Here is a 27,876-nt window from a genome sequence, read left to right on the forward strand (position 1 = left end):
AGAGAGAGAGAGAGGAGAGAAGGAGAGAAGGAGAGACAGAGGGGAGGGCTATAGTTGTCACATTATTTTATAAGGGGGGTTCGATGAAGAAGGGCAATCAAGACCTATGAGACCCCCATACTCCCCTAAGACCATAACAAAAAAAAGAAAAGGGAGGGTGGTCTATATTAAATCTTAAGGGGAAAAAGGATATAGGAGTCTAGGGCTATATACATCCATATGTACATATAGATACCTGGAGCCTGTGGTCCTGCTTCAACATCAAGGATTGCAGCTTTTTGGGGGGGAGGGAGTGGGGAGATGACCAATTCTGACCTTTGCGGAGAAGAGGGAGGCAATAGAAGAAGAGAGACTGCTTTTGGGGGGAGAATAGACACAAGCCTGACAATCTCATATAAATGCACATGAGCGCAAACACCATGATATTTATGATTCTGGGGGCGTCCGTTGTTATGGTAAGAGACCATCTCACCTCCCTGGCATGTTCTGTATTATTTGTAGCAATGTCTATGTGTGCGTGTCCTATCTGTATGTGTGTCTGTGTATGAGCGTGTGTCTGTGTGAGTGTGTGTCTGTGTGTGTGAGTGTGGGCTTTGTGTGTGCTTTAGTCGAAGTGGCAGCATACTGAAGATTGTTCCAGTCTTTTAGCAAGCAAACTAGAGTCAATGTTTTATTCCATCATCTAGAGCTGACCAGATGCCTTGGTTATGGGCTCTTACAGGCAATAGCTTGCTTGATGGACATGAACGCTCTTTTGGATCGTTTTCACAATTACATCTTACCGCATCTGAGAGGAGAAGACCGGGTCTGTCACTGCAACTGTGGGAGGTGAGTGCCCCGATTTTCTTTCACCCCTATTTTTTTTAATTGTGATTATACTTAGAATGTTACCGGAGATCTCACATTCCAATAGAACGTTCACACTTCAGCACCATGGACAGCTCAGGCTGCAAACCTCCCTATCCCTGCAGAAGGCTTGGGCTCGTCATACACCGTGAATATTGTAAAAACCCCAACAAACCTCATCTCCTATGATTTTTACATTTGGTTTTAATGATTTTAGTCCAATTGATTGCTTTTACATGTCGGGGTTGACTCCCAGAGACCATATGAAAGGGGCCTGCAGGGAAACTGAAAGGGTTAATGTTGATGCGTATTTCTCCCACTCCTTGATTAACATGTATTAACATAGGGTCCATGGCAAACCCAAAACAATAGTGGTGTAATAAATGAGGGAGCACATAGTCAAGGGGATGCATGTCCTTAGCAGCTTGCTCTATAACAGCTATAGCCAGGGATAATGTCATAAGCCAAAAGAGAATGTGAGATGCCATCATATAGTAAACCATTCACTTTGAAGGCTAGATACAAACAGTGGCAGCTTTTGGGCAACAGGGCAAGTGTCATGTTTCAGGATTCAAAAGCCTTAACACACTGATTAGGTGGTGAATGCTGGAAACCCTTCTGGTTCATCTAATATATCTTCTCAAGGGAATGTAGACATCCCAGTAGAATGTCCTCTCCATAAAGTTGTATTCTTTACTAGAATACAACTTCAAAAATGGAAACAAGGACTGGCACCATCCCAAGAGACCAAAAGAACAATTACAGAACTGTATAGAGAGGCAGACCGCTAATAAAAGCCAACAGTGCTAAGATGATTGCTTTGACCCATCAAATGAGGCTACTTAGGGCTCTCCCATGGTGAACCTTACATTATTCTAGAATGCAGAATAGATGTTACTTGTATTCTCTATTCTGTGGACATGTTCAATGTGAAGTACAAATAGTACTTGTATTTCTCCAACATTTTGTACATTGCTATGGCTTCTGGATTGCTGAAAACAATTAATTCCCATTTTCTAATGTGAGAGAGATATGGGTCAGATTTTTCTTGAGAGGAGAATATCAGGGTCATATCAGAACTCCAGAATTATATTAGGAAATAGTTTATTGGTAGAAGGAGAGATATATGTTATGTTTTAACTGTAATAATGGAGTTTAGGGAAGAACGACAGTTACCGGGTTTAATGAAGTCATCGGCACTATACAGTCTATACGTTACATTTTACTTAAGGAGCAGTGAAAATCAGCAGGAACATTAAATTATTTACAATATATACATTTAACAATAACACATCATACGATCTATGGGTACTAAAAGACAAGAGGGACCTGTACTTGTGAGCTTACAGTCTATTTGGTGGTGGAGGGGAATGAGTCAGAAGGTGAGGGGTAATTTAGAAGCTGGGAACTTTACATTGAATAGGAATAAAGCCATTTTGTATAATAAGTAAGAAGAGTAATTCTGGTGCAAAATGTAAAGATAAAAGATATGGCCACCAGCGTAAACAGTTTTTTGGTTGTTATGGTGATTTCACTACAGCTACCACTTTACATTAGATTGCAGAATGAAACATACATTCTGTTTTTATCTGTAGATTAATATATATATATATATATATATATATATATATAAGAAAGGGAAGAAAGAGGACATTCCAGGACTAATTATATTATATTATATATTATATTAGGATGCATTAAGGAACTCAATGTTTCAGTCCCACCCTGGTCTTTTGGCAAGAGACATATATATCTATATATCTATATATATCTATATGTATATATATATATATATATATTCAGTATATTCAGCTCGCATACACGTTATGTTTTAAATTTAGTCCAGATATTTCTTGTTCATACCAACTTAACCCTGACGGTAGAAAACATGCAATTTGATATTTTTAGCCTCAGATCCAAAGCTTAAGCAGTCGTTGGTCTCGTCTTAGATTCAGGAGCCATATGTCTATCCCATGCACATTTAAATTTCCTAGTATTAGCCACTGGTACTTCTGCTGGGTGGTTGTTCCACTTATCTACCACCCTCTTAGTAAAATGTCCCTCTAGCTTTAGAATCTGACCTCTTGTGTTAATTACTAGTGAAGTTTTTCTAATGAACTTGTGGTTTACCCCCTTTGGTGTTTTTGTAAAGTGTTCCTTCATACAAATCGTGTTCCTGCCTTGCAAGGGTTTTATTTAGAAGTCCGTGAATTGAGATAATCAGAAGCTTAAATCCCAGGAAACGACAGAGTGCAACTCAGGTGCATTTGGACTGAACCCAGCAGCGAGTCAGTCCTGATGACTCCAGATGACTTCTGTCCGGACTCAGTAGCTCAACCCAGAACTCAATGCAGGTGATTTAGGGCAACTCTTAGCACCTTGTATTAAATCAGCGGTTATCCCGCATGCAGCAGAGTCCTCCGAGATAACACTCGGTTTCAGTTTAAAAAATAGACAATAAAACATAGAATTTGACGACACATAAGAATCATTCGGCCCGTCTAGTCTGCCCCTGATGTAAAGACTGAGACCTTAATCAGTCCTTGGTTTGGTCTTACATTCAGAAGCCATATCCGTATTCCATGCAACCCCTCACTGTATTAGGCTCAACCACATATGCTGGAGGGTTGCTCCACCTATCTACCACCTCTCAGTAAAGAAAAACACAATACATAAATTTACCATTATCACCATTATCATAAATTTACCATTATGATTAAAAACTTATTTCTTGGAAGGGTGTAAGTATTAAATAGTAATAGGAATGATGTTACAAATGTTGCATTTTATCAAAAAAGGGCCATGCAAATGGACCAAAAACGTATCAGACAATTTTTCATTTCATTTTTGGGCCATTTGTTTTTGGACAACAAATTTCATTGCCCTTTTTGTTCAGATAAATTCATTGTTACTCACCTTCATTCACTCCCCCACACTCTCTCACACTCTCATTCATATTCTCTCACACTGTTATTCACTCACTCTCACAATGTCTCCCTTTCTTCTCTGCCGACTATTTCCATGTCCCTGTCTCCTTTCCAGCAGCTCTGCTTCTTCTCTTGCCTATTCTCGTTTTCCTGCCTTCTTTCTTCCCCTGCTTCTCCGCGTGTCTTCTTTCTTCGTCCACTTTTCCGTAAACCAGGCCTCCTGGAGCACTCCTGCAAAAGTCCTTCTGATTTGAAGGAACAAGGGAGAGACAGTTCCCGTGGCTCCGCCCTTTAGCGGAAGTACTCCGAGAGGCTAGAATAATGAAGACGGATTCACGGAGAAAGAAAAGCGTTTCTGCACATTTCTGTTTGGTTGGGGTCCCTCCTCGTTCTCAGACATTCGTACCAATTGACAAAATTGGCAAATTTCGCTACGATTAAAATTCGTACAAATCCGAATGAACACGTCTACCTTTTTTCGGAAGGGTTAGTGCTTGTTACCAGTTCTGATGTGTTCATCTCAGTGCATGCGGTAGTAAAGCCAGCTTACTATGGTACCGGGGTAGGCAATAGCTCCTTTCTAGAGCCCTGCCGTCAAATTCCGATTGTGATCTCTTTTGTCTTTAAATATTTAAATTTATTTGATTAATATATTTAATCTATTGATACATTTTATTTATTTGATTGGATGGGATATGAGTCATACCTCAGTTTATACATCATTTTCAAGCATAATTGTCTCAAAAGCATCTTTATGTGCAGCCAGACTGGTTCTTTATATACCAAGTAATGTATGGCAGATGGAATTATACTGTTTTAATGGTAGTTATGGTGTTTTATTGTTTGATTATCCTTTTCCCTATAACATTTGGGATCACTATATAAATAGGCATTTGAACTTGCGAGTGCTCTTAGAAGTCAACACGGAATAGATTGCGACTTTTTTCAGAGCCGCCATGAAACCCCACGTAAAACTAGGTAATCTGTTTGTAATTGCCAGGTCCTTGAAAGATGCATAGTGAATATAACATCAGAGGAGTTAGATAATGAGTAAAGATAGTAACGATGTTGGCTTTCCATCAACTGAATCTGGATCACACCAACATCTGCAGGGGAAGAAAAACTCATTTTTCTAATGGCGTTATAATGTAGGACACTTAAAAATAACCACTTTACAATAAGAAAAGCCTGAAACTCGCAGCACAGTGATCTATAGAAGACGAGGAGATAATTGCTGGCTTCAAACATCTGTTACAAGGCAATAGTAATAGAGACTTTTATGAAAAGCACTCACCCATTCACCTTTATCCAAAGCTGACTCATAATTATTTTCTAATCCCAAATCTTTCTGTAGGCAAATCATGCAAGCTGAAAGGTCCCTTTAAATGGATGTGGGGTACCCCTTACAAATGCATTGGTCCCACCCCGCAATAATTGCCGCGCAGGAGATGTGTTTGGCCAAATGCATCCCCTGACGCATTGCGTACTTACCGCCAGAGAGAGAGCGTTCCGAGGGGGGCTAATGAAACCTCAAGTGCGCAGGTACAGAAAGTGCTCCCATTAATTATGATAGGAGTGCATTCCTGCGTCTGATTGGCTGTTCGATGCTGAATATGCCCGGCCGAACGCTACACCAGCATAAAATATCCAGTCGTCAGCCGCACTTACATCATTGGGTGGCCGCTGGCCTTAAAGTGCCTGGGCCGCCTTGTCATTGCCAGTCTGGCCCTGTCCGTAAGGTAAGTATTTTTTTTTTTTTAAATATAATTTTTTTAAAAAGTACATATTGAAGTACTCACAAAGTACCTTAGTATGCATTGATTTTGCTGAGGCTGCCTGGGACATTAAACTGCCCCTTTAAAGATTTAGATTGGAACTCATTTAACCCCTGATTGTCAAATTAAATTACAAAATATTGATAAAAATGCAGTGATGCATCTCTGTATTTATTGTTAATAATCATCGATTTGACGTGTGTCTTAACTTTAAATTATGAGATCAGCTTGCTTTGGGCTTTATATATTTAAATTAGTTTAAGGAGTAAGGGATGCTGTTATATTGCAGACCTTTCCAGTTTATGAACATAAAGGCAATTTACATATAAGAGCTTTTTACATTAATAAGATACACTTAAATATAGCAATATTTTGAAGTAAGGTGGGGGTCTGGTAAAAAACAAGAAACCTTTTGGCTCAGAGACTGTGTGTAATTTGTTAACATTCAGCTTCTGTATGAAGTTGTGACAAAATTCTGTATATAAAGTCTTTGAATTTTTTGTTCCGTGCCTATACCGGAGACCACCTTGCTTGCACACAGGTGGGAGTGCTCACTGGCAAAGCAGTTTGTCACAGGTATTATTCCATGAACACTCATATTGTTTTGATCTGGTGAATGATTTTTAATAATATCACGTTATAGGGATAGGATCTGAAACAAGTAGTCCCATACAAGCCCGCAGGTTAAGTGATTAAATGCCCCCGTCTCGGTGGCCCCCTGTCCATCTGCCCTGTTTGCCGTGGGCCAGTCCAGTCATATTTTTATATTGATCCAAAAGACCTCTGCTGCCTTACACTGAGAAAACAAGATACAAGTCCTCGTCTTTGGTAAAATGGACAGCCGCCATATTGAATTTGAAGTAGGCCGGGGTTACATGTGACAATGTAGAGTACATATAGAGAGGTTAACCTATTTGTTACCTTTGAAAAATAAACCATTTCACTTAGTTTCTAATGTTAATAAGATCAACATATTTTACAATATTAAAAACGAGGTAAAATTACATAAGCTTGCGGTACCTCAGAGGTCTCTGCTTCAGACTGGGTTGCGAAATGAAATATTATTTACGCCCATCTGTTTATTCGTGTGTGCTAATAGAGTTCCCAAAAGTGCAGCTGCTCTATTGATAAATGTCAAGTTTTCTGACATTTAGATAACCTCTAAAAGTTACCGGAGATGATACAGTAGAGCCTTGCCTGGTATTTCATGTGTGTACAATTCGTTCTGGCGCAAACGTGGTCTTATCACCATAGCAACCAGTAGAATGGTCTGAAGAGCCATGAACATTCCACTGGTTATGGTGTTAAGAAGACTTAAAGCATTGCCCCATAATCGTTAGATTATACATAGCCCCCTGAGAGGTGTTATGGGTGATTTATGAATTGGCTCGGGAGAGCTGTTTGATTGTGGCCAGTTATTCTTGGCATCTGTCTACGACGAATTATTGGTCCATGGGGCCACATAATAACAAGGGGCTGCCATAATTATATTCATTTAATGGCACACGCTAAAATAACGGGCTTAAACTGTGATACTTAAAATGGCTTTCTGGATGTTCTGCTGGGAAACATATCTTGTACCAACTAACTCTGGGGCCACCACCTCTGAGATCTACCCCACAAAGACTTCTGTAGCAAAAGAAGGGTTAATAAAGGATGGTGCGCCTATTGGATGTTTATTCTGCACACTGGTACCCACATTTATACACTAGCCTCTAATAGGATGAACCGGAGGTGCTGCACACTACATGCTTTTTGATTGGCTGGCCCTTTAGATGCTGCTCTTGCATGAGTCAGCTTTTCAATTCCATTTAAATTAAGACCTGGTTTCTGGGTTCTGAAAGGCCATCGACCAGTCCTCCATTTTTAATGAGGGGTCTTTAAAAACAACACATACAGTAGGGCTATAATGTGATCAGCCTAGCCATGCATTTCTTTCTTATGTGTAATATGTTTTCATTTCTGTTTTTTATCCACGTACACTATAAGGACAAAAGTATTGGGACACCTGACCGTTACACCAAAAATGACTTTTATGACATCACATTCTAATTACATAGAGATTAATATTCCCTTTGCAGCTATAACAGCTTCCACGGGAAGCAGCAGCCAATTACTGTAGTTTTAGTTAATTTACAGATTCTGATTGGCCCTAATCTACCGAACGTGTACGTCACAGGGCCAATCTTCGATCTTAGATTTTGGTGGTGGCACCAGGCATGGGTCCTTGGTTTGAGAGCAACACTAAAACTGGAGAACACAGTTGAGGTCTCCAGGTATACTAACAGGAGCTCAGGTTCAGCAAACAATCGAGGCCTCAGCTTTATCATTACCTTTGTTTTTACCCCGCGAGTGTCCGTGTCACTTTGACTGACATGCCTGCAGCGAAACTGAAGACCAGTTCTATCGGCAAACCTCAGAATTGTACGTTATTGGCAAATGTGACAGCCCTAAACTGATTGAGGACAGCAGTGGGCAGCCTATCTTCTCTTTTACATACAGTATTTGTTAATATGTCATTTTGATTGATTTGCCTATTTAGAAGCAGGGCTTCGCTGTACATAAAACCATAGCAACTCTTTCATACACTATTGTATAAAAATACAATATAAATACAAATTTAAAATGACCCATTCCAATTAAAAACATAGCTTTCCATTTAAAATCGGGGGGATTGAGATTATCGCAATTTACTGAAATGTTATCACTGTTCCCAGGGCCGGAATAAGAGTATCATGGGCCTGGTGCTGAGGATTTTGTGGGCCTTTTATGGAAATAAATAAAATAGGCAGAACAGACAGAATCTTAACTCCTCGGCTCCTCAAGGGGCAGCTGCCCCTTTCGCCCTGCGTTAAATATTTGGATATATTTGGACACCAGCCCCATGTATTGTATCACGTGGTCGAGCTTTTGTGCCCACAAGCCAAACTATCTGAGCCGCACTATTTACCATCCAAATAGCTATAAATCATTCTTTTTATTAAATTGTTTCTTTACGATAACAGGATAACAGAATCTTAACTCGTCTGCATCCATGTGTGCTGGATAAAGATGACATCAGAGCTTGGCAGATGTATGAGATAGAATTTTATGTGATGGTATTGGGAGTATATCCATACACTAAAAAAAGTCATGAAACACCTGAAGCCGCAATTTAGTGCCACTAATCCTTTTTTTGATAAAATATGTAGATTGAAATAGAGTAAATAACACAAAACCTTTACTTTTCCTCTCGCTGATTTCTGGGACTAGAATGTTTTGTCCTCTGAAGGACAAAGTCAGGAGGGCGTTTCATCTTTGGATAAGTAAAAATTCAATAGTTCTATTTATTTCTACAGTATAAAGATGGATAAAGATGACATCAGAGCTCTGCAGATGTGTGAGATAGAATTTTATGTGATGGGATTGGGAGCTCTGCCACACCGACACCCAAACACACACGCCAGGACAGGTTCTGCCACACCAACACCCAAACACACACACCAGGACAGGCTCTGCCACACTGACACCCAAACACACACACTAGGACAAGCTCTACCGCACCTTGTCACGAGGAACTCTTCTGTGAACCCGCCCCCTCAAACGTCACATCAAACGTTCAAAGCGGCAGCCCGGCAATGAATCTCAAAGCAGCCAACGTGTCTAATGAAGCCACACGAAGGCTCCTTTGAACTTCGCGGCCGGGCGGCAGCTTTGAATGTTGGTCTGACGGCCCACCGGACGGCCCACCGGACGGCCCACCGGGAAGGGGCCTGGAGCTGGGGCTGCAGCTTCATCAGCCCTGACTGTTCCAGAAAACAGGGTTAGGGTCTAAAGTCACATTATCATCCTACGTTAGAGGTATGACCTGAATGGACCAGAACAATGTACTTTACCTAATTAGTAACCACCTTTCTCATCCTGGTAAAGACAAATGTTATTGATGTCCCATTGCCTGATTGAATTGAGTTCTATTTTTGGACTATCCATACTATGTTCCTTTGCAATCTAATTAGTTGAAGAACAGAATAAAATGTATATTTACCAAACATCAAATAATATTCTGGAATCGAATGGCATAAAGATACAACCATGGCCATTTTTTCTATATAAAAGCACAATGTTTCTATGAATGTCCTGCATAACTTGGTTCTTTCACACTTCATTTACATGATACTAGCACAGCTATGATAAGGATAGCATACCTCCTAACAGTGCAAATGGCCAGAAGGATGGTTGGAAGCGTGGCCGAGGTCTTACAAAGAGTTTGTATGATGTATAACAAACAGGACTAGTGTATTATATTATTTTTTAAATTATTTTTTATACACATTATTGTGAATGTTAGGACTGTAGAACCCTCATACCCTGCAAACATTTTGACCTCCAAGAAAAGAGAAAGGATATGGGGTTGGGTACTGGGTTCATTACCAAAAAAGCTGAATAGGGTGAAGAGGTGCATGTTCTCCTGTGTATTGTTTCTATCTAAGGAGAGATAATGTGATGAAAGTCTGTCTTAGACAGTTGTATTATAATACATGTTATATAATTAGCTTTGCGATCACGTAAAAGCTCTTCATTAGTCTTAGTGCCTATTTATACTTACAGAACTCCCTGGTTACGTATATTTCCTTTCTATCTATACTTCTCTGATTTACATATAATAACCATAATGTACCAGATATTCGTTGTGTGATGTTGAGTTTTTTGATTGCTGTTTAATCGTCAGCATTATTTTATAAAGCATGAAACAAAGATGTAAGGAGAAGTGCCCCTGAGCTCTAACTTAACTTAAGATATCTAATATGAATTTAAGAAAAATATTTAAAAAAATTAATGCTTTAAAATAAATAATAATTTAATAATAAAAGAATAAACACTGCTGCATCCACCGAGGTCCACTGTTGAGGTTCTGCAAAAGAATAATTGACGCCTTCCCCGGCTCTTTGGTAACTAATCAAGTTACTGTACATATACATCAATGCAATGTTTGGTGTTGTAGGCGTCATTAATACCTTTACGTTCCATTGCTGTTAAAAAAGGGGAACTATGAAATATTGATCAGGTATTTACGTTATATTTAAGAGGTGTGAGCACATGTACGTAGCAGAACTTCATTTTAATTTAAGGGGTTTTATCCCTCAACTGCCCATTTAAAGATCTATTCGGGTTTAGCACCATAACATTTGATTCTGTAAATGGCATTATGGCACCCAAAGAGTTAAACAGCTAAGTAATATTTCATATTAATATTAAATGTAGTGCATGTCGGAATAAAGACAGTGGTTTCGAGTTCGACCACACACACACACACACACACACATGGCATTGGTCTCCGGGGACCGAACAAATTAAAAGCAAGTATTAACCTCATAGTATTTAAATAACAGATCAATAGTTTGTCTACGTGTTGCGTGTGTTTGAGTATTTTTAGAACTTCATCATCAGCTTTGCTTGGACTCGATGTAGCTCGTTGAATTTTTCCCAAGCACACAGAGAGACCGCTTACATATTTATAGTCTTTAATAAGAGGGGCTTGGTTTCCGAAATGGTTCTTGGATGATGTTCTTGGATTGACTAACGCTAAAAACATGAACTGAGCAACATAAGCGCAAGGAGAATGCATGTAATAATGTCCTGCAAAATTCTTATAAAAAATATGTTGCTTCTTCATTAAGAAAAGATATTGGTCAAAGAAAAGATGGAGTTTTTAGCCGAGGCTGATACCTTTTTTTGGGGACGACATGAAAAAAAGGTATCACGTTATCTTCTGTGACCTCATCAGAAGAAATCATCTCTTAGGTTCCATAGCCTTTTGTGAAATTTTTTTCTACAATGTATTCCGAAGATGAACATGCAGAAGGTATTAGAAGGTTCATGTTTGTTACTGTGTCATAGAGAAAAGTAGAGACCGATTAGAACCTTTTTTGGAAGTAACAATTGATTTATTAATTAATGCTTTATTCTTCCATTGTATCCAGTTTGATAATTGGATGATTGGCATTCATTCCTGCTGTTTCTGCCCGACCCCCTGTAGCTCCATCTCCACCCTCTACATTCCATGAAGATTGCCTAAAGAAAAGCGGCCAATGATTTACTGCAATGTCAGAGTCATTCTTCCTCCTTCCCTATCTGTCTTCTGGCTCTAATGTCATCAATCATCCTCTTCTCTCGTACACTTTTCACAATATTGATCTCAAACACAGACCTCTAATAGATCTAACTACTGTCACTATCTCTTGAGTTCTTTTGCTTTCCAGTCCCACTTTTTGAGTATCTTCAATGTTCGGTTCTTTGTGCCAACCTTTGCCTGGTTGTGTTTGTGTATAAGATTAAGGTCTCCTGATACAGCCAATGGACTTTCAGTATTAGCTCTAGAATTGGTGATGCCAATGTCGCATCACCAATGTTATCTGAACCATGATGGGACTAAATTTATCATTAAACTATTAATGATATAGCTACTCAGGACTTTTCATGTGAAAGTAAGCACTAAGAAGACCATTGTGAGAACATTTTTTGAACCATGATGGCAACCACAGCTGGAATTATGACCCGTGAATTTCTGATCAAGCTGGTAGAATTGAACCTATCTGTCCGGACACAAAGTATCCCTCTGTCTTCATAACAAAAAAACAAAATGTGGAATCCACAAAGTAAAAACATGTAAAAGATATTGACAATATTAAAAGCAAACCATCATAGGGCGTTTTTGGTTATTGGTTTGTGGTCGTAGAACCTGGTGAAATAGTTTGCAGTAGGGGAATTTAACTAAGAAGAGTATATGTCATGGAGTAAGGAGACGTAAGAGAAAAAAAGAGATTTTTTTGTTTCTACTGATATCTTCAATCTGATACTCCCATTTCCTTGTATATTTCATAACTTAACCATATTTGTTGGTTGCAGACTGGGGTAGACTTTCCAACATCTAGGAGACCATGTAAGTATGTTGTTGAATCAAGTTTAAAATGGTTAGAAAGTCAACACCAGTTGGAACATCTGGAATTTTAATAATTTTTTTGCCTTTCCGTTATCCAATTTATCTAAAATTGTGTTTAGCGAGCACTCGGAAACATTCACTCATCTGGCTAAGATGCAACTTATACTGTGAAAATTCAATTGTGAAAATTGGCACAAAGAAGTCATTTTCCTGATTTAACGCCAAAATCTTCTTCTGGGGGGAAGTTGATCTTTTTTGAGAGACATTTAGAGAGGTGAACAGAATTATGTTTACCGGCTTGGATGCTGCTTTACTGATTCAAAGAGCAGCCAGTTTACAAAACTAATTGATTTCAGAAAAAAAAATATGTTGAGTAATGTAGTCAGTGTTTGAAAATGACTAAAACGATATCCAAAGCAATGAATTCAGCTTTAGAATCTATAATTCTAGATTCAGGAACTATTACTTGACTTTTGCAAAATACTTTAGATGAAGCAAAAGTAACATAGTATCTTAGCCTCCAGCTGGACATTTCGCTATCCCCACCGTGATTCTTTAAAGCTCCGAGGGGTGTTAAAACAGGGAGAAAGGGAGCAAAAGGGCCATACAGGAATTGTGAAGGCTAAATGATCCATGGCAATGTACAGTATAAGTTTCATATATCAGTGAGGAGTAATCAATAATCATAGTGTGAGAAATACAATAAGGCGTAGGAAAGGGGAAAGAACCCACAGGCACAACTGGTCAGAAGGGGCGATCTACACAATTGTATTCCAATTTAAAGGGACTATCTAATCAGTCTACTGCGGTCAGGTATTGCAGAATATTTTAAAAGTGTCATCAGAGTAAGTTTTTGGTAGGAAGGGTGTCCTTAGAGATAGCAAATGTTCCTTAAATGAATAAGTATGTTATGATGGTTGACGTTAGACCCTAATGTTTTTCTGTAAAATTTGTCATATGAGCTAGGTATGAACTTCAGCCCAAACTTGACAGATCCTTTGACACGGCCATCACGCATGTTTGTAAGAAGCAGCTAAGCATCCATTATGGGAGCAAAACATGTGTTTTATCTTCATGGACAGGACCTTGTATGTATTTAGACTTCTTATTTCATGACACATCCTTTACTACTTATTAGGAGAGGTTAGAGAGGAGGACACCTATTTGGGAGACCATCTACTTGTAACTGTATAGGTTTATTATGAATTTGAGATACTAGGTTTTATGGTCAGGGGTCAGAGGTGAGGTGCCATATAAAGAAATTGATTGTGGATAACATAATGTATAATTAAAAACATTGATAAAAACTGCATTTAAAAAAATACAAAAACAAAATATTGTTGTGAAAATATCAATAGGTGAGGATTTTGTCATTTTTTTGCCGATATTTCGGCTGTTAACTCCGACATGGGTTGAGCAATGCCTTTCAGAGCAAATTCGCTAGGTTTCCAACCCCTCAGGCTCTGAAAGTGTTAACACAATTTCCATCTATTTAATGCTGTTAAGCACAGGACCTGTTCTATTGCTGAAGGTGAAATCTTCTTTCTTCGAGTATCAAGGAGATGACCTTGGCTCTTTCTGCAATCCTATTGATGAACGTGTCTCCGGAGGCGGTATTCTATTGACCTTGTATATATTTATATGCCCTTGAATTGGTCGTCATTCAAAATCAAGATACATGATTTTGCCTTACTTACCAAATAATAACAATTTCCCATTCATTTTGTTTTTGACGCCCATCCGAATTTCAATCTTCAGTTCCCGCGTTGGTGCAGTTTTATTTTAAATTTTTTATGTGAAATATTTATAAAAAATGCACGTTTACACTCTTTGATTGTAAGGCTATGAGACATATCTATTCATAAAGATCAACTTAAGGACAAAGTAAGAATTTTTAAATAATCAGCGAGAACAGTCATTTGGTTACCATGGTAATTACTCAATATTTACTACTCTAGTCCAAAGATCTCCCATTATAAGATTGTATAAGGTTGCACAGTTTCATGCACAGTATATATATATATCCTTCCCCCTTATGAAAGTGAGGAAAGGGGGCACAGTCATATCCGAGAGGGTGCTAGCTGTGCATGAGAATGGGGCTGGCCCCATGTAAATGCAGTCATGGGGGTATTTATTGAGTACAGCTGGGGCAGCAGTGGCAAAAGAAAATACCATTCACCCCACCCAAAGATCAAAGGACCAATACTGACTCCTGGTCTCACTTAGCCAGACTCGAAGAGTTATCGGGCGTGCTGATCAACACTGAAATATCTATTTTACAACCCAAAAATCAGTTCTGTCTCTAAATCAGTTATCCACTCCCCGAGCCTGCAAGATTTAATTATCAAAATATTCAGCAAAATCTGAAATTCACTCTGGCCCCCTTTGCTGATTCTTGAGGCATTTATGGATCAAGATTTAAGTTAAAACGTTTGGTTGTTTTGTAGAGACGTGGATGTCACAGAGTACTACAAACACTGTTTAACCTTCATAATGTTATAGCTTATAAAACCACCATTCAAGCTCTCCGCCATGAATGATAATATTGGATAATGCAGACAAGTTTGTACAATGTTTCTTGAAAGACACAACCTGGCTTCTAACATGAACGAGACGAAATTAATCTGAACATCCTCGGCCTCTAGGAAAGAATCGGAGGATGCTATAGCTTGCCTGTAATGTGATGTTTTAATTTTTTTCTGTCGCTTTATGATGGCACAAATCTTTTGTAATGGGGTGTTTTGTTATGCGGTATGGAAACTCTCAGGGACAGAACGAGGGTTTTGTGAAGCACACTGTTGGCTCTGTTCTCAGAGGGTCAAATCCCCGATTGCCCCCCTGGATCCGCCTAAGCTAGAGGCAGCTCAGCCAGGCACTGTCGCCATCTGTTCCTGTAGACCATCAAGGAATGGTGGATGGCTCAAGGTGATATTATTCCCAACCGACATCAGTTTCCTTCTGTGGCTTCCACTCCTGGATGCTCTGAACTGACTCTGGAACCTTTACAGCATTGAACATCAACTTAAAATCGCACATTCAAAATATAAGCCTGGATAAAAAAAACCTTGTGATCTCTCTACTCCCTTTGCTGACATGCCAGGTAGCTAAAGATTAATCTTTTATCCAAAAACATATGACTTCCAGATCTTAGCTCCATTGTTACAATTACACAGTTCACAAAAGAACCACCTTGTAATGCAGTTTCATTTAATGCTATTTACTTCATTAGCCAACCTTAAACTTAATATTCACGCCTCCTACGAATCTCGCAAGCGGTGTTGATCAATGCACATGTGTGGTTGTGGTATCCGGAACGTGGAAGCGTTCCTTCTTCTGGAACACCTGCTGATGACACAGATTTTAAATTAGTGTGGAAGTCCAATTTATTTTGTGTCAAGAAAGGCTGGATTTTCTTGAAATCAAATAAGACAGTTTCAAGGGGAATTCCAGCAGAATAAGGGACAGGAAAAAGTATTTGGCGGCACATTGACAGCATTCCCACCAGGAAATGTTATAATTAATATAGTGAGGGAATTTAAACATGCATGGGATATGGCTCCTGAGACTAGATGGCCGAATGGTATCTTTACATGCCAGACATCAATAAAAATCAAAAGGAAAAAACACAGTCGAGGTACAAAAAAAGTATAGGAGACCTCACAAGGTTCCTAAATGGTCAAATAAGTATAGGCCAAATTAATCCCATACACACTCAAGATTAAATATAAAAAAATCTAATATTTAGTTTGCCAATGTTTTGGCCACACAGGGCCTTCATCAGGGCAAGGACAAAAAAAATCTAGGCTTTGGCAAATTAACAAAATACTGAATTTTTCCATATTTAATCTTGAGTGTGCATGGTATTTATCCTGCCTATATTTAGATGGCCGAATGAGTCCGATCTGCCGGCAAATTCTATGTTAATATTAAAAACATTTTATCCAGATCAGTGACTTGCATTTTTAGAGAAGTAGTTATCCGGTTTCTCCCACATTTTAGACCATAAAACGTATATTTTGTCGATCCACGCCATCTTTAAAGCCTTTTTATAAAAGGTCAAACCCAGTAATATTTTACTACAGGAAGTGTTCATTTGATAATTATACTGTATCAGTTAATTGAAACATTCCAACATACCCGCAGCTTAACAAATATCCCCAAAAATGGTAAAGATTATATTTTTGAGCCAACATATTATGGGAATCCTAGAATTTGGAATGCAATTTAGCCAAGTATATTTTATTATTATTATAAATTTTACATAGCATTGATATATGTAGGATATATAGGATACAATATAGTTTGAAAGGGCAACTGATATACACATTTATTTTTACACCCATTGCTTTCCAATTAGGCTATTCTACACCTGAAATGGTCACGGTGGAGCATTATGAAGAGCAAACTGAACACTTTGTGTAGTAAAATATTACTGGAGTTGACCTTTTATAAAAGGCTTTAAAAATCCCCATAAGATTCTACTTTTCTGTTGGGGGAAGTGTGGTAGCCCTTGCTGGTTGCCCCCTCCCTCAGACAACATTTCTAGTGGTGTTTCCTTCTGTAGACTTATACAAAAGGCCCTTAGGCCCGGGGAGGAATGGTGTGGGTTGTACATACCTTTGGGGCATATGGCCCCTAGATGATGAAGATCGGGGGATCCGGTTACAGGCATGTTTGGTGTCACTTTTTTTAAATTTTCACAGCAAAGCACTGAATCTCGAGGCTCAAAACAATTCCACATTGAACTAGTTGAGTTTGATGGTTTCATAATAATATTTATCCCATTACTCTCGGACCGCTTACATGTTCAGTGTAGGCTTCTGGTGTTGAGTCTGCCCCACTGCTTCACCCCTTGAAAGCTTTGCAATGTGTCGAAGAGGTTTATGGCAGAAGACCTTATTTGAGTACATTCCTAGGGACATCTTGACTATGGCCTATTTTGTGGTATGTGTCCCCCTTCCACAAGCTTATGGGGTCAGGGGTAACAAGACCAGTGAGGCATTGTCCTGCCACCAAAAGAGATCTCTGTTTTCTGGCTCCCTCCTGTATCAGTTTACACAATTACCCAGATATTAGATTGTGCTATAACACCCACGCTGTATTTTTTAGAAGCAGAAAGCACAGGGTCACCAGGATATGGTCCTTAGGAACCCCATCATGGTCACAGTTGGATCTCCCCCCTATTGTTAGTGCCGTGATGATAGACCCAGTGGTCTCTGCCGCAGTAGGAGATATACCTCCTGAAGGGGGGGATTCTGTCACCTGTTTCTGTGCATTGCAGACAGGCTCCTTCTGTATTCTATCATCCTCCTCATTGCATTCATCTCATCCGTCTCATGTTAAATAGCTGGTACTGCAGGTGTGCCAGATTAAATTATCTCTAAATCTATGTATGCTTGAAAATGCTCTTTATTTATAGAAAATATTTGCGTGTTTCTGATATGTGTTTATGCGAAGGCTTGAGCTTCATCCATATTCAGGCAGGTGTCGTCACAGCCTATGCCATAGGAATCCTGCCGCGTAGAGGTATCACATGCTCCGCATCACCCCGTCTACCTGTGCATTCTGCTGCATTGTGTCTGCGATGCTGCAGTCATGGATACAGCACTTTATGCCATTAATCCCCTGGTAAGCAAATACAGAGATACAAAAAACAGTCCTGGATTCACAGGAAGCAGACAGTCTGCTGTAACACATGCACACCGGACCATTTACATTAATGGTGGATAATTTAATTGTATCCCTTTGGGCACTACAGAAACATTCTAATCTGATGGGACTGTCACAATCTGGAATCTATAGAGAAAATAGATAAAAAGTGTATTATGTGCACAAATGCTTGCAATGTTTAGTGCAGGGTAATATGGCGCATGCATAGAGCTGGTGGACACTGATCCATAACAAAAGTCACATAGTGTTTCAGGTGGCTAAGAGATCTACTATCACTCCTAAGGGCCAATAAGATCATCTACTAATAGATTTTGAGACCATTATTTTACTTTGTAGAGCAGGTGAAAATGAATCCCTCCAAACACTAAATGATTTTAGCACTTGAGTTGTCAAATTATCTAGTAGACTTATACAAATATACCAAAATGGACAAATTTTTTGTTTTGTTTTTGGTCCATTCCTTTATGGACAATTAATTCAGTTTCCTTCCCTTTCAGTTCAAACAAAATTTAGAGGGCTTTTTCAATTCAGAAACAAAATTCATTGTCATTCACACCCTCACACAGAGTGTGTCTTTCACTCTCCCTCACGCTCTCTTTCAATGTCTCCACCAACCACTTCCATGTCCCTGTCTCCTTTTCTGCAGCTCAGCTTCTTGTCTTGCCTCTAGTTGTTATTGCTTTCTTCTTTCTTCTTTCCTCTGCACACACCCTCTCCTCCGATTGGAGGAACAGGGGAGAGGCTGTCCCCATGTGTGCTGTGGCTCCACCCATTTCCAAGTTTACTCCAAGATGCCAGAATAATGATGGCGGATTTGCGGAGAAAGAGGAACCTTCCCTTCCTCTGCGGATCTGTCTGCTTTATTTTGGCCTCATGTAGTACTATTTCTACCTGTAAACGTATCTACATGTTTAGCCTGTAAGGAGTAGTTACCCATCTCCATGTTGCTACGTATTTACATTAACGTTTACTTGTCCAGACTTTTTGATGTATTCAATATCGAAATGTTCTATCTCTGTTTATCACAAAACAACCATGTCAGCTGTAGACCAGATATGGTTTTACTGCATCCCTTTAGCATACATTTACCACGAACATCTCAAGTACTATCCAACAGCCTAAATTGAAGAACTGAAATCTATGCCCCCTGCGTTAAATGAGAAAGATTTCAAGAACCAAACAACAACTGCACTTAATTGGATGCAAAATGGACTCTGAAATACTAACGACATAAAAATACGGCGGAGAACTTCCTGCACGTGATGCAAGGAAAACTGATCCTTGTATGCTTACGGTTTATGTTTTCTGCTATAGGTAACAGTTTTACAAAAATATTCTAGCTGGTCTACTTACCTGGTGATAAATTTCCCATAATGATGACTAGAAATACAATGGAAAATGTATCATTGATTACTGTCAGCGCAGTTCCTAAAAAAATTGTTTGAAATAATAATTGATGGTAATTGCAGGTGTTAATCTTTTCTTATCTGAACTAAGAACCTTCCTTTTCTAACATTGTTTTCTTTTGTCTCTGGTCTCCACCTTTCACAGGTACCATGTTCATTATGTTATCCCGTACGACGGAGACCAGTCAGTTGTGGATTCGTCAGAAAATTACTTTGTCACCGACAATGTAACCAAGCAAGAGATTGATCTGATGCTGGGACTCTTGTTGGGGTTTTGTATAAGCTGGTTCCTGGTCTGGATGGATGGGGTTCTGCATTACGCAGTTAGGGCATGGCGGACCAGCAGACGATACGGTAAGTCATTATCAATGATACTGGAATGTTGGCGCGCAGTGCTTGTACAAAGAAGACATTCAAAGGTGGCAAAGTTGGTAGCTCCCATTGTGCAATGGCGAAATGGTAAGAATGTAAAAACTCACAAATACTTTGAACATTGAGCGTTAAAGAACAAGAATTCTAGAAAAAACAAACACATGGAATCTGTCTCAGACTCCCTCCTCTGCAAGTCTTCAAGATCTAGTATGAGTGCAGGTGGACCAATTAGTGTCTGGAGTAATCAAGGTGCACCTGGGCCAATGAGTTGAAACATTGTGGACTCCTGAATAATAGATTGTAATAGATAGCCATAGATTGTTGGCAGAAGATCATTTAGAGACTGGGTAAAATGTGAGAAAAGCTATGCTAGTCAGCAGGTGTGTAGATTATCATATGGTTCGTTTTAAATACTTCATATTTGAACACAGTTGTATTGGTTTTATTCAAACTTTGAATGCCAGAGGAATATGTCTTATATGTTAAGAAGTCTATAATATCTTCCTAATCAACCAAAGCCAATGTAAAAAGGGTTTATACACAAACAATGCTTTTTATCCTAATCTGACATTGGTATACTGCGTCGGCAGCTGATATGCCAGATACTGCGGCTTTCCCTGCCAACTCCACTTCCTATTGAGGTCTCCAGGATCCTCGGGGAAGAACTTGGAGTGAGTCAGGAATAGCTAGAGAGAGTTGTGTTTGTTAGAAGGAATCTTGTTGAGAAGGGCCGATGGGCACGTCTGGAACATACAAAAATCAAGACACTGCCAATTTCAAGGGCATGTTGACATTTATTAATGTTGATAGCTAAAGGTCTCCGATATGAATTGGTATTACAGATTTTGTTTTACTGAATATATTGTTTTTTCAAGCGGTGACATGCAATGTGGTCTAATGCTTTTGCATCGCACCATATTAAAAGTACTGGCGCCTCCTTCTAGTTAATGATTCAAGAACATGGAGTCGTGACTCGCTAGTAGCCTTTTATTGGGCCAACATAGGAAGATAATGTAAGTTTTCTTAAATTTATGGTCCCTTCTTCAGATTTCCATCCACCTTTGAGCCTCTGAAAGCTATTGCAACTCCACATCTTTTCTGTATTGAGCAAATAGAAGGCACCACCTTCAATCATTTTTTCTAGAAAAAAATATAACTATGTTTCTCATTCTAGAAGCAGGGCCGGACTGGGACTGAAAAGCAGCCCTGGAAAAATTTGGAGACCAGCCCCATATAGTTTATCTCACGGTGAAGCTCTTATACCCACACGCACCCCTTATACACACCCGAGTCACACTATGTGCAATTCTTTTTATCTCATTATTTGTATTAAAATGCCAGAAAGCAAAAGTGTTAAAAGGCCCTAATAAATTAAATACATTACACATAATAGGATCAAAACATTTACTACTGCGAACATTGTTAGATGAAAGAGTTCCATTTTATTTAGTGGAACAAAACACTGATCACATTATTCTTCACGATATTCTGGTAAGAAACTTTTATTTCTTTATTAATTCATGTAGACTATTTTTTTCCATATTTAATAAAAGCTATGATTGAGACATATTTGGTTTTTATTTCCTTTCATTTGACAACCTACCCCCGAGTTATGCACCTCTGCCCCCAGGCTTGCCACTCTGCCCCCCTGATATGCCTTCTAACCCCCTATATGCCACTCTGCCTCCAGAAATGCCTTCTAACCCCCTATATGCCACTCTGCCATATAGGGGGTTAAAAGGCATATCATGGGGCACTCTGCCTCCAGAAAAGCCTTATGCCCCACTATATGCCACTCTGCCTCCCTGATATGCTTTATACCCTCTCTTTATACCCTCACTCTGCATCCAGAAATGCCTTATACCCCTATATGCCACTCTGTCCCATGATATGCCTTCTAACCCCCTATATGCCACTCTGCCATATAGGGGGTTAAAAGGCATATCATGGGACAGAGTGGCATATAGGGGGGTATAAGGCATTTCTGGAGGCAGAGTGGCATAAAGGGGGTTAAAAGGCATATCATGGGGCACTCTGCCTACAGAAAAGCCTTATGCCCCCTATATGCCACTCTGCCTCCCCAATATGCTTTATACCCTCCTATATGCCCCTCTGCCCCATGACATCCCTTTTAACTCCCTTTATGCCACTCTGCCTCCAGATATGCCGTTGACCCCCTATATGTCACTCTGCATCCAAAAATGCCTTATACCCCTATATGCCACTCTGGCATATAGGGGGTTAAAAGGCATATCATGGGACAGAGTGGCATATAGGGGGGTATAAGGCATTTCTGGAGGCAGAGTTGCATAAAGGGGGTTAAAAGGAATATCATGGGGCACTCTGCCTCCAGAAAAGCCTTATACCCCCCTATATGCCACTCTGCCTCCCTGATATGCCTCAACCCTCCTATATGCCACTCTGTCCCATGATATGCCTTCTAACCCCCTATATGCCACTCTGCCATATAGGAGGTTAAAAGGCATATCATGGGACATTTTTGTTTACTTTATATGGCAAGCCGATCCAGCTTGCCATATTAAATAAAAAATAATATATGCCACTCTGTCCCATGATATGCCTTCTAACCCCCTATATGCCACTCTGCCATATAGGGGGTTAAAAGGCATATCATGGGACAGAGTGGCATATAGGGGGTATAAGGCATTTCTGGAGGCAGAGTGGCATGAAGAGGGTTAAAAGGCATATCATGGGGCACTCTGCCTACAGAAAAGCCTTATGCCCCCTATATGCCACTCTGCCTCCCCGATATGCTTTATACCCTCCTAAATGCTCCTCTGCCCCATGATATACCTTTTAACCCCCTTTATGCCACTCTGCCTCCAGATATGCCTTTTGACCCCCTACATGTCACTCTGCATCCAGAAATGCCTTATACCCCTATATGCCACTCTGGCATATAGGGGGTTAAAAGGCATATCATGGGACAGAGTGGCATATAGGGGGGTATAAGGCATTTCTGGAGGCAGAGTGGCATATAGGGGGACACACTTACATACACACACATGCCGATTTTTTTTGTTTTTAACAAATACAAAAAACATTATACAGTACAAAAAATACATTATTTTACTCACCTTCTACTTCTCTTGACTTCCTGGTAGCTGCACACTGTTCTCCTCTATGCTGACAGGATGCCACTGACCTGACATCCGGTGCTGCAGCAGTCTGAGTGCGAGGGGGCGGAGCTTCCACCTCACGCTGCTCCCATCACTATGCAGCCATCAGACTGCTGGGAAAGTAATCTAAACGGCCGGTGCGTGCTGATGCCGCCGGCCGGAGCTACTTTAACACTTTTTTTTTAATTTATATGGTAAGCTGGATCGGCTTGCCATATAAAGTAAAAAAAAAGTATTAAAGCAGAGCCGGCCGGCGGCATCAGCACGCACCGGCCGTTCAGATTACATTCCCAGCAATCTGATGGCCGCATAGTGATGGGAGCAGCGTGAGGGGTGAAAGGTCAGTGCGAGGGGGCGGAGCTTTCACCCCTCACACTGCTCCCATCACTAGACGGCCATCGCACAAGGCTGCTGGGTGCTGATGCCGGCCGGCCGCATCAGCACCCAGCGGCCGCTTTGATTAGATTTCGGGAAGCCTGGGGGGCAATTGCCCCCCTGCCCAGCCCGCCCCTGGCACCGAGGGAGGCGTTCATTGCCATTTGCAGCCGCTCAGCGGCTGTCTTCATGGTAAGTCTGCCGGCCGCCCAGCCCACGGACCTTCCGGCCCACCGGGAAACCAGTCCGGCCCTGTCTAGAAGACACATTCTCGAAAAGCCAGCACAGTTGGCCATTCAAACCTGCAATTAGACATGTTGAGGGCCAGCCTTCACCATCTATAATCCGATAACACTGAGCATTTGCACATTAGTATTCTTGTATTCATTGTGTGCATTATGCATACTGATGGGTTGTTCTTGTAGAAGACTATTCTTCTTTATGAACGATCGTCCAGTTTTAAACGGCAGACCTAGAAATTCAGTTTCACCTAAAAGAAACCAATACAAACCAGGTGGTTCTAACACTAAAAATAAGCCACATGCACACCGCAGGGATAGCTCTACTATTTTCACCTTCCTGGGGCAATGTATTGTCACAATACAAAACTATGCTTAAAGGAGGCAAAGTTGGATTCAGGCTCTGGAAATATAGAACACGATGTAATTAACCCATGTGTTTTAATTCTCCCTGAGTGAGTTATTATGGCCAGAAAAAGTAAAAGTGCTAATATATCTCATTTAACACTACATCTTGTCTTACTTTTCACAAGTACTTAAATATGCAATTTATCACCGTGCCGAAGCTCAGAGCTAGAAGTGAGATAGAGTTGCCCTCTATTTACATTGTTAAAGGCACTTACGTGCTTTTAACCTGCTAGCAGAAGAGAATTCCATTTTAAGCGCATTGACGATAATTTTATACTGAAAGCAACAAACGACAAATGCTATAACATTTGCTTGATTTCGATAGGCATTACAAATGTGGATCTGTGTCAATGGACAGTAACTTGGCTATGTCTGTGAGCTGTTGGGACTCTGCCGGAGTTGACTAGGGCACTTTGGGCACTTTGGCCAACTTGACTACCTCAACTTTTTAGATGCTGTCGAATAAAATATTTGTTGCGCTCCAACACCAGAAATGTAACTATGCCCAGCCTGTGTTCACATGTTTTTAACAGTTATGTAGCATGTTGGTTGATTAATGCTACATGGGCATTACATAGATCAATTGAGATCCTAAGAATTTGATGAAACTCAATGTTATAGTCCCAGACTTTTTTTTAGAACCGTATCAGTGCTAAATTGCTACATGTAATCTCAATATTGCTGTGGCTAGACATGGTATAATGCCTGGAATGTTTATCATGGAGAGCCGCATCGGAGTTCTCTCTGCAGCATGCAGATTAGTTAGCGACCTTCATAATTCCATGTTACTAGGATGTGATCTGAAATTTCTCCCAGGCTTGAAAATCGCCGGCAACGTTGTTTTTGTATAGACCCGTCCATGCGCACATTTTTCAACATAAATCTAAAGACGGCATAAAATATAAAGCAAAGACTTGGTCTACAGATAAGTTTGCCAGATGGAAAAAAAATAAATATATAGGGTGAACGGAAGCCGTGCTTGATAAAGGGTTCAATTTAAGTAGCAATATTCTGTAGGTGTCTTTATCAGTGAACAGTTTAATAGGTAGAATTCATCAAAAAAGCACCAAGGTTGTCAAAGGACAGAATCCCCACTGATAGTATCTGGCCTATTAACACTTTCCAGCTTACTGATATCTGGTTAGAAAACATATAATTGATGGTGCTGAGAAATGTGTGTATTTGTTTTGTTTCATTTTAGTCTAAAACGTCTTGAAATCTGTATTTATGTTGATACTTTTTCTTTGTTGTGCAGTAGTTTGCATGTGCAGGTTTGTACTGCCTATCTTATATGTAGTGCATATCCCTGTTTGCAGTTTTCCCACTGATACAATTCACGCATGGAATAGCACAAAGAGGCACAAAACAATTTTCAATGGTGTAACATGGTGTTACTGACCTCATCAGCACCAGTGGCATCTCTGTAGATCATATAGAGGAGGAGCACATGAGATCAAGGGCTAAAGTAGGGGGCCACCTATAATAAGTACTATCCATGATGCACTATACTTAACTTTATTTGTTGGATCATCGTTGATGGGCAAGCATCATGTAAGGGAGCTTTTACCCAAGACCATTCTCCTTGGGTTCTTATATGAGGGTAAAAAGAAAGAAAAATAATATAATGTAGGTGGTAGCCAATTGGTCAGTATTGTACAAATCTTCTTCTATAACAGCCGAAGTATTATGAAAAATGCAGCTCAGTTCAGAGCATGGGCTCTTGGCAACACCAACCACTTCCACATGTGTGCCCCACATGTGTGTTACACCAATGGAACACATCAAGTTTGGACCTCACTTTGGAGCTCCAAAGCACCACTGGTCTCAAGCTGCCTCAACCTCAAGCCCGGAGGAGCAAGCTTTACATGTCACATTATTGAATGCAAAGCCTTAGCTCAATTTGTGCCTTTAGGAATGTGTTGGAATGGGTCACATTCATATTAAAGCTAAGTCATCCCTAGCCTTGCACAGAAACAATGTATAAAGATCCACACGCTGTGCAAGCCATATATTTTTGTTTTAGAGAGCCATGAACTATCCACCCTCCAACTCACCTGCCTGGGAGCTAACAGCCATTCACCAAAGGGTTAAACATATTTCACTTAGCCATAATAATTCAAGTAGTAAAAAAATTTTTTTTTAAAAACTCTAAACGTCAAGGCCATTAACCTTGGGGTTTTCCAAAGAGAAACCTCCATTATTTAGTCTTCCTTCAGGTATAGCTTTAAACCTTGGAGAAGGACGTCCATTCTTATTACTATAGAAGTAAACCATTGATCACAAGATCTTCAGATCTGTAGACCGATGTCTTTGAGGGACTAAATCTTGCATATCATATTAAACGATTTTGTAGGAATTTAGAGTAAATGTAGACATTTAGACTGTAGTCTGTTCCCTATTGCTCCGCTCTGATCGTTGAACCTCATGCAAGAAAACACTATCCTGCTCACCGGATACTAGAAGCGCTCGCATGCATATAGATGGACTATAGGACTATATGCAGGGTGCGCTCGCACGCATATATTAAAATGGCTATTTTTTCTAGTTTACAATTAAAACAAAAATACACAATCCATGCTCACACTGATGATATAATTGATCAGACATATTTCATGTTTTACCATTAAGATCAGAACTTAATTTTTTGCTTGCTTTTTTGGCTTTGCGTATTCCGAACATCAACGTTAAGTCAACTTTTCCATTAAAAAAAGACACCAATTTTTTGTTGATTTGGCCCATTTGTATGAATACTAGCACGTCCGTATGTTAATTGTAATATCACTTTAATGATAGCCATAGGCACAGGGCAGTTCTTTGTCGCAGTCACATAAACTACATTAAAGCGTATATGTTCCCCTCTTCGTTCCTGTATATATAATGGCAGTTACTGATTGTCCGATAGCTGTAAATGCCATCGCACTGAACAAGAGGACAAAACATCCCTGAATGTTTCGACAAAAGGGAGGGCGACGCAACACTATAATTACCTCCTTTGTTGATTTAGGTCCAGTGTACAGCTTTTGTTATATCCTCCCACCTTGTTTTCTGAGCACCTCATCTGCAGACAGCTAGAACAGACAATAGTCTATTTACGAACAGAACGGACAACTGAACAAAGGGGGAGTGAATATATTGAGGATTTTTATGATAGCTCCTGACAGCGATATGCACGAAAGGCCTTTTTTTTTAACATATACATTACATGTATTACATGTATGACTTAAAGGAGCAGTTTAATGTACTTGACAGCCTCCCCAAAGAAAAATGCATATCGACGAATGGTATGAGTTCTTTAATATGCATTCTTTAAAAGTTACAAAAAAAAGTTACTTCCCTTAAAGAGAAGCTGCAGCTCCCTACCTCATCCATCCTCGCCACTGATCGGCGGTAAGTTCATCACCTAGTTAAATGGGATTTTTTTTTACTCTGTCAAACGAGTTTAATAAGAAGGATTTATTTGATGTAGGAAACGTGATTTTACAAATACATCCCTTTCTAAAATGATTGTCCTTCCTTTCTGCAGACAATTCCTGGTCCTGGATTCCAAAGTTCTGTAACTTGAGGCATTTTCGGAAACGGCACCCGCGGCAATATGACGACACCAGTGGGAATATGGTTCACATTAAGCAGAAGCTGTATCATAATGGCCACCCGAGTCCTAGGCATCTCTGAGGTGCCCTCCACAGACAATATCCTCTAAAATAAAAGGGGATATGGGACTGTTCTTTCCTTTTGAGGAAAAAAACAAACAAACGAAAGACAGTGAATTCATTTTCCGAAATGGGAAGACAGTAGGAAA

The 27,876-nt window shown here is 39.9% G+C and overlaps 1 protein-coding gene across 1 annotated transcript; it reads left to right on the forward strand.

The window, feature by feature from the left end:
- Positions 1–398: 398 nt before the first annotated feature.
- Positions 399–27,749, forward strand: LOC149274121 (transmembrane protein 240). Its single transcript, XM_089505771.1, has 4 exons — positions 399–455; positions 722–828; positions 19,689–19,897; positions 27,601–27,749. The coding sequence occupies exons 1-4, from the start codon at positions 399–401 to the stop codon at positions 27,747–27,749; spliced, it is 522 nt and encodes a 173-aa protein (XP_089361897.1).
- Positions 27,750–27,876: the final 127 nt, after the last annotated feature.

This window comes from Sceloporus occidentalis, unplaced genomic scaffold (genome assembly GCF_023333645.1).
Source record: "Sceloporus occidentalis isolate IW3139 unplaced genomic scaffold, rSceOcc1.0.p SCAF_346, whole genome shotgun sequence".
NCBI lineage: Eukaryota > Metazoa > Chordata > Lepidosauria > Squamata > Phrynosomatidae > Sceloporus > Sceloporus occidentalis.

Coding starts and splice junctions, on each gene's coding strand:
- LOC149274121 (XM_089505771.1), top strand. CDS start 399: ATGCACATGAGCGCAAACACCATGATATTTATGATTCTGGGGGCGTCC. Junction 456..721: donor TGGGGGCGTCCGTTGTTATG/GTAAGAGACCAT, acceptor GGGCTCTTACAG/GCAATAGCTTGCTTGATGGA. Junction 19,898..27,600: donor GCGGACCAGCAGACGATACG/GTAAGTCATTAT, acceptor TCCTTTCTGCAG/ACAATTCCTGGTCCTGGATT.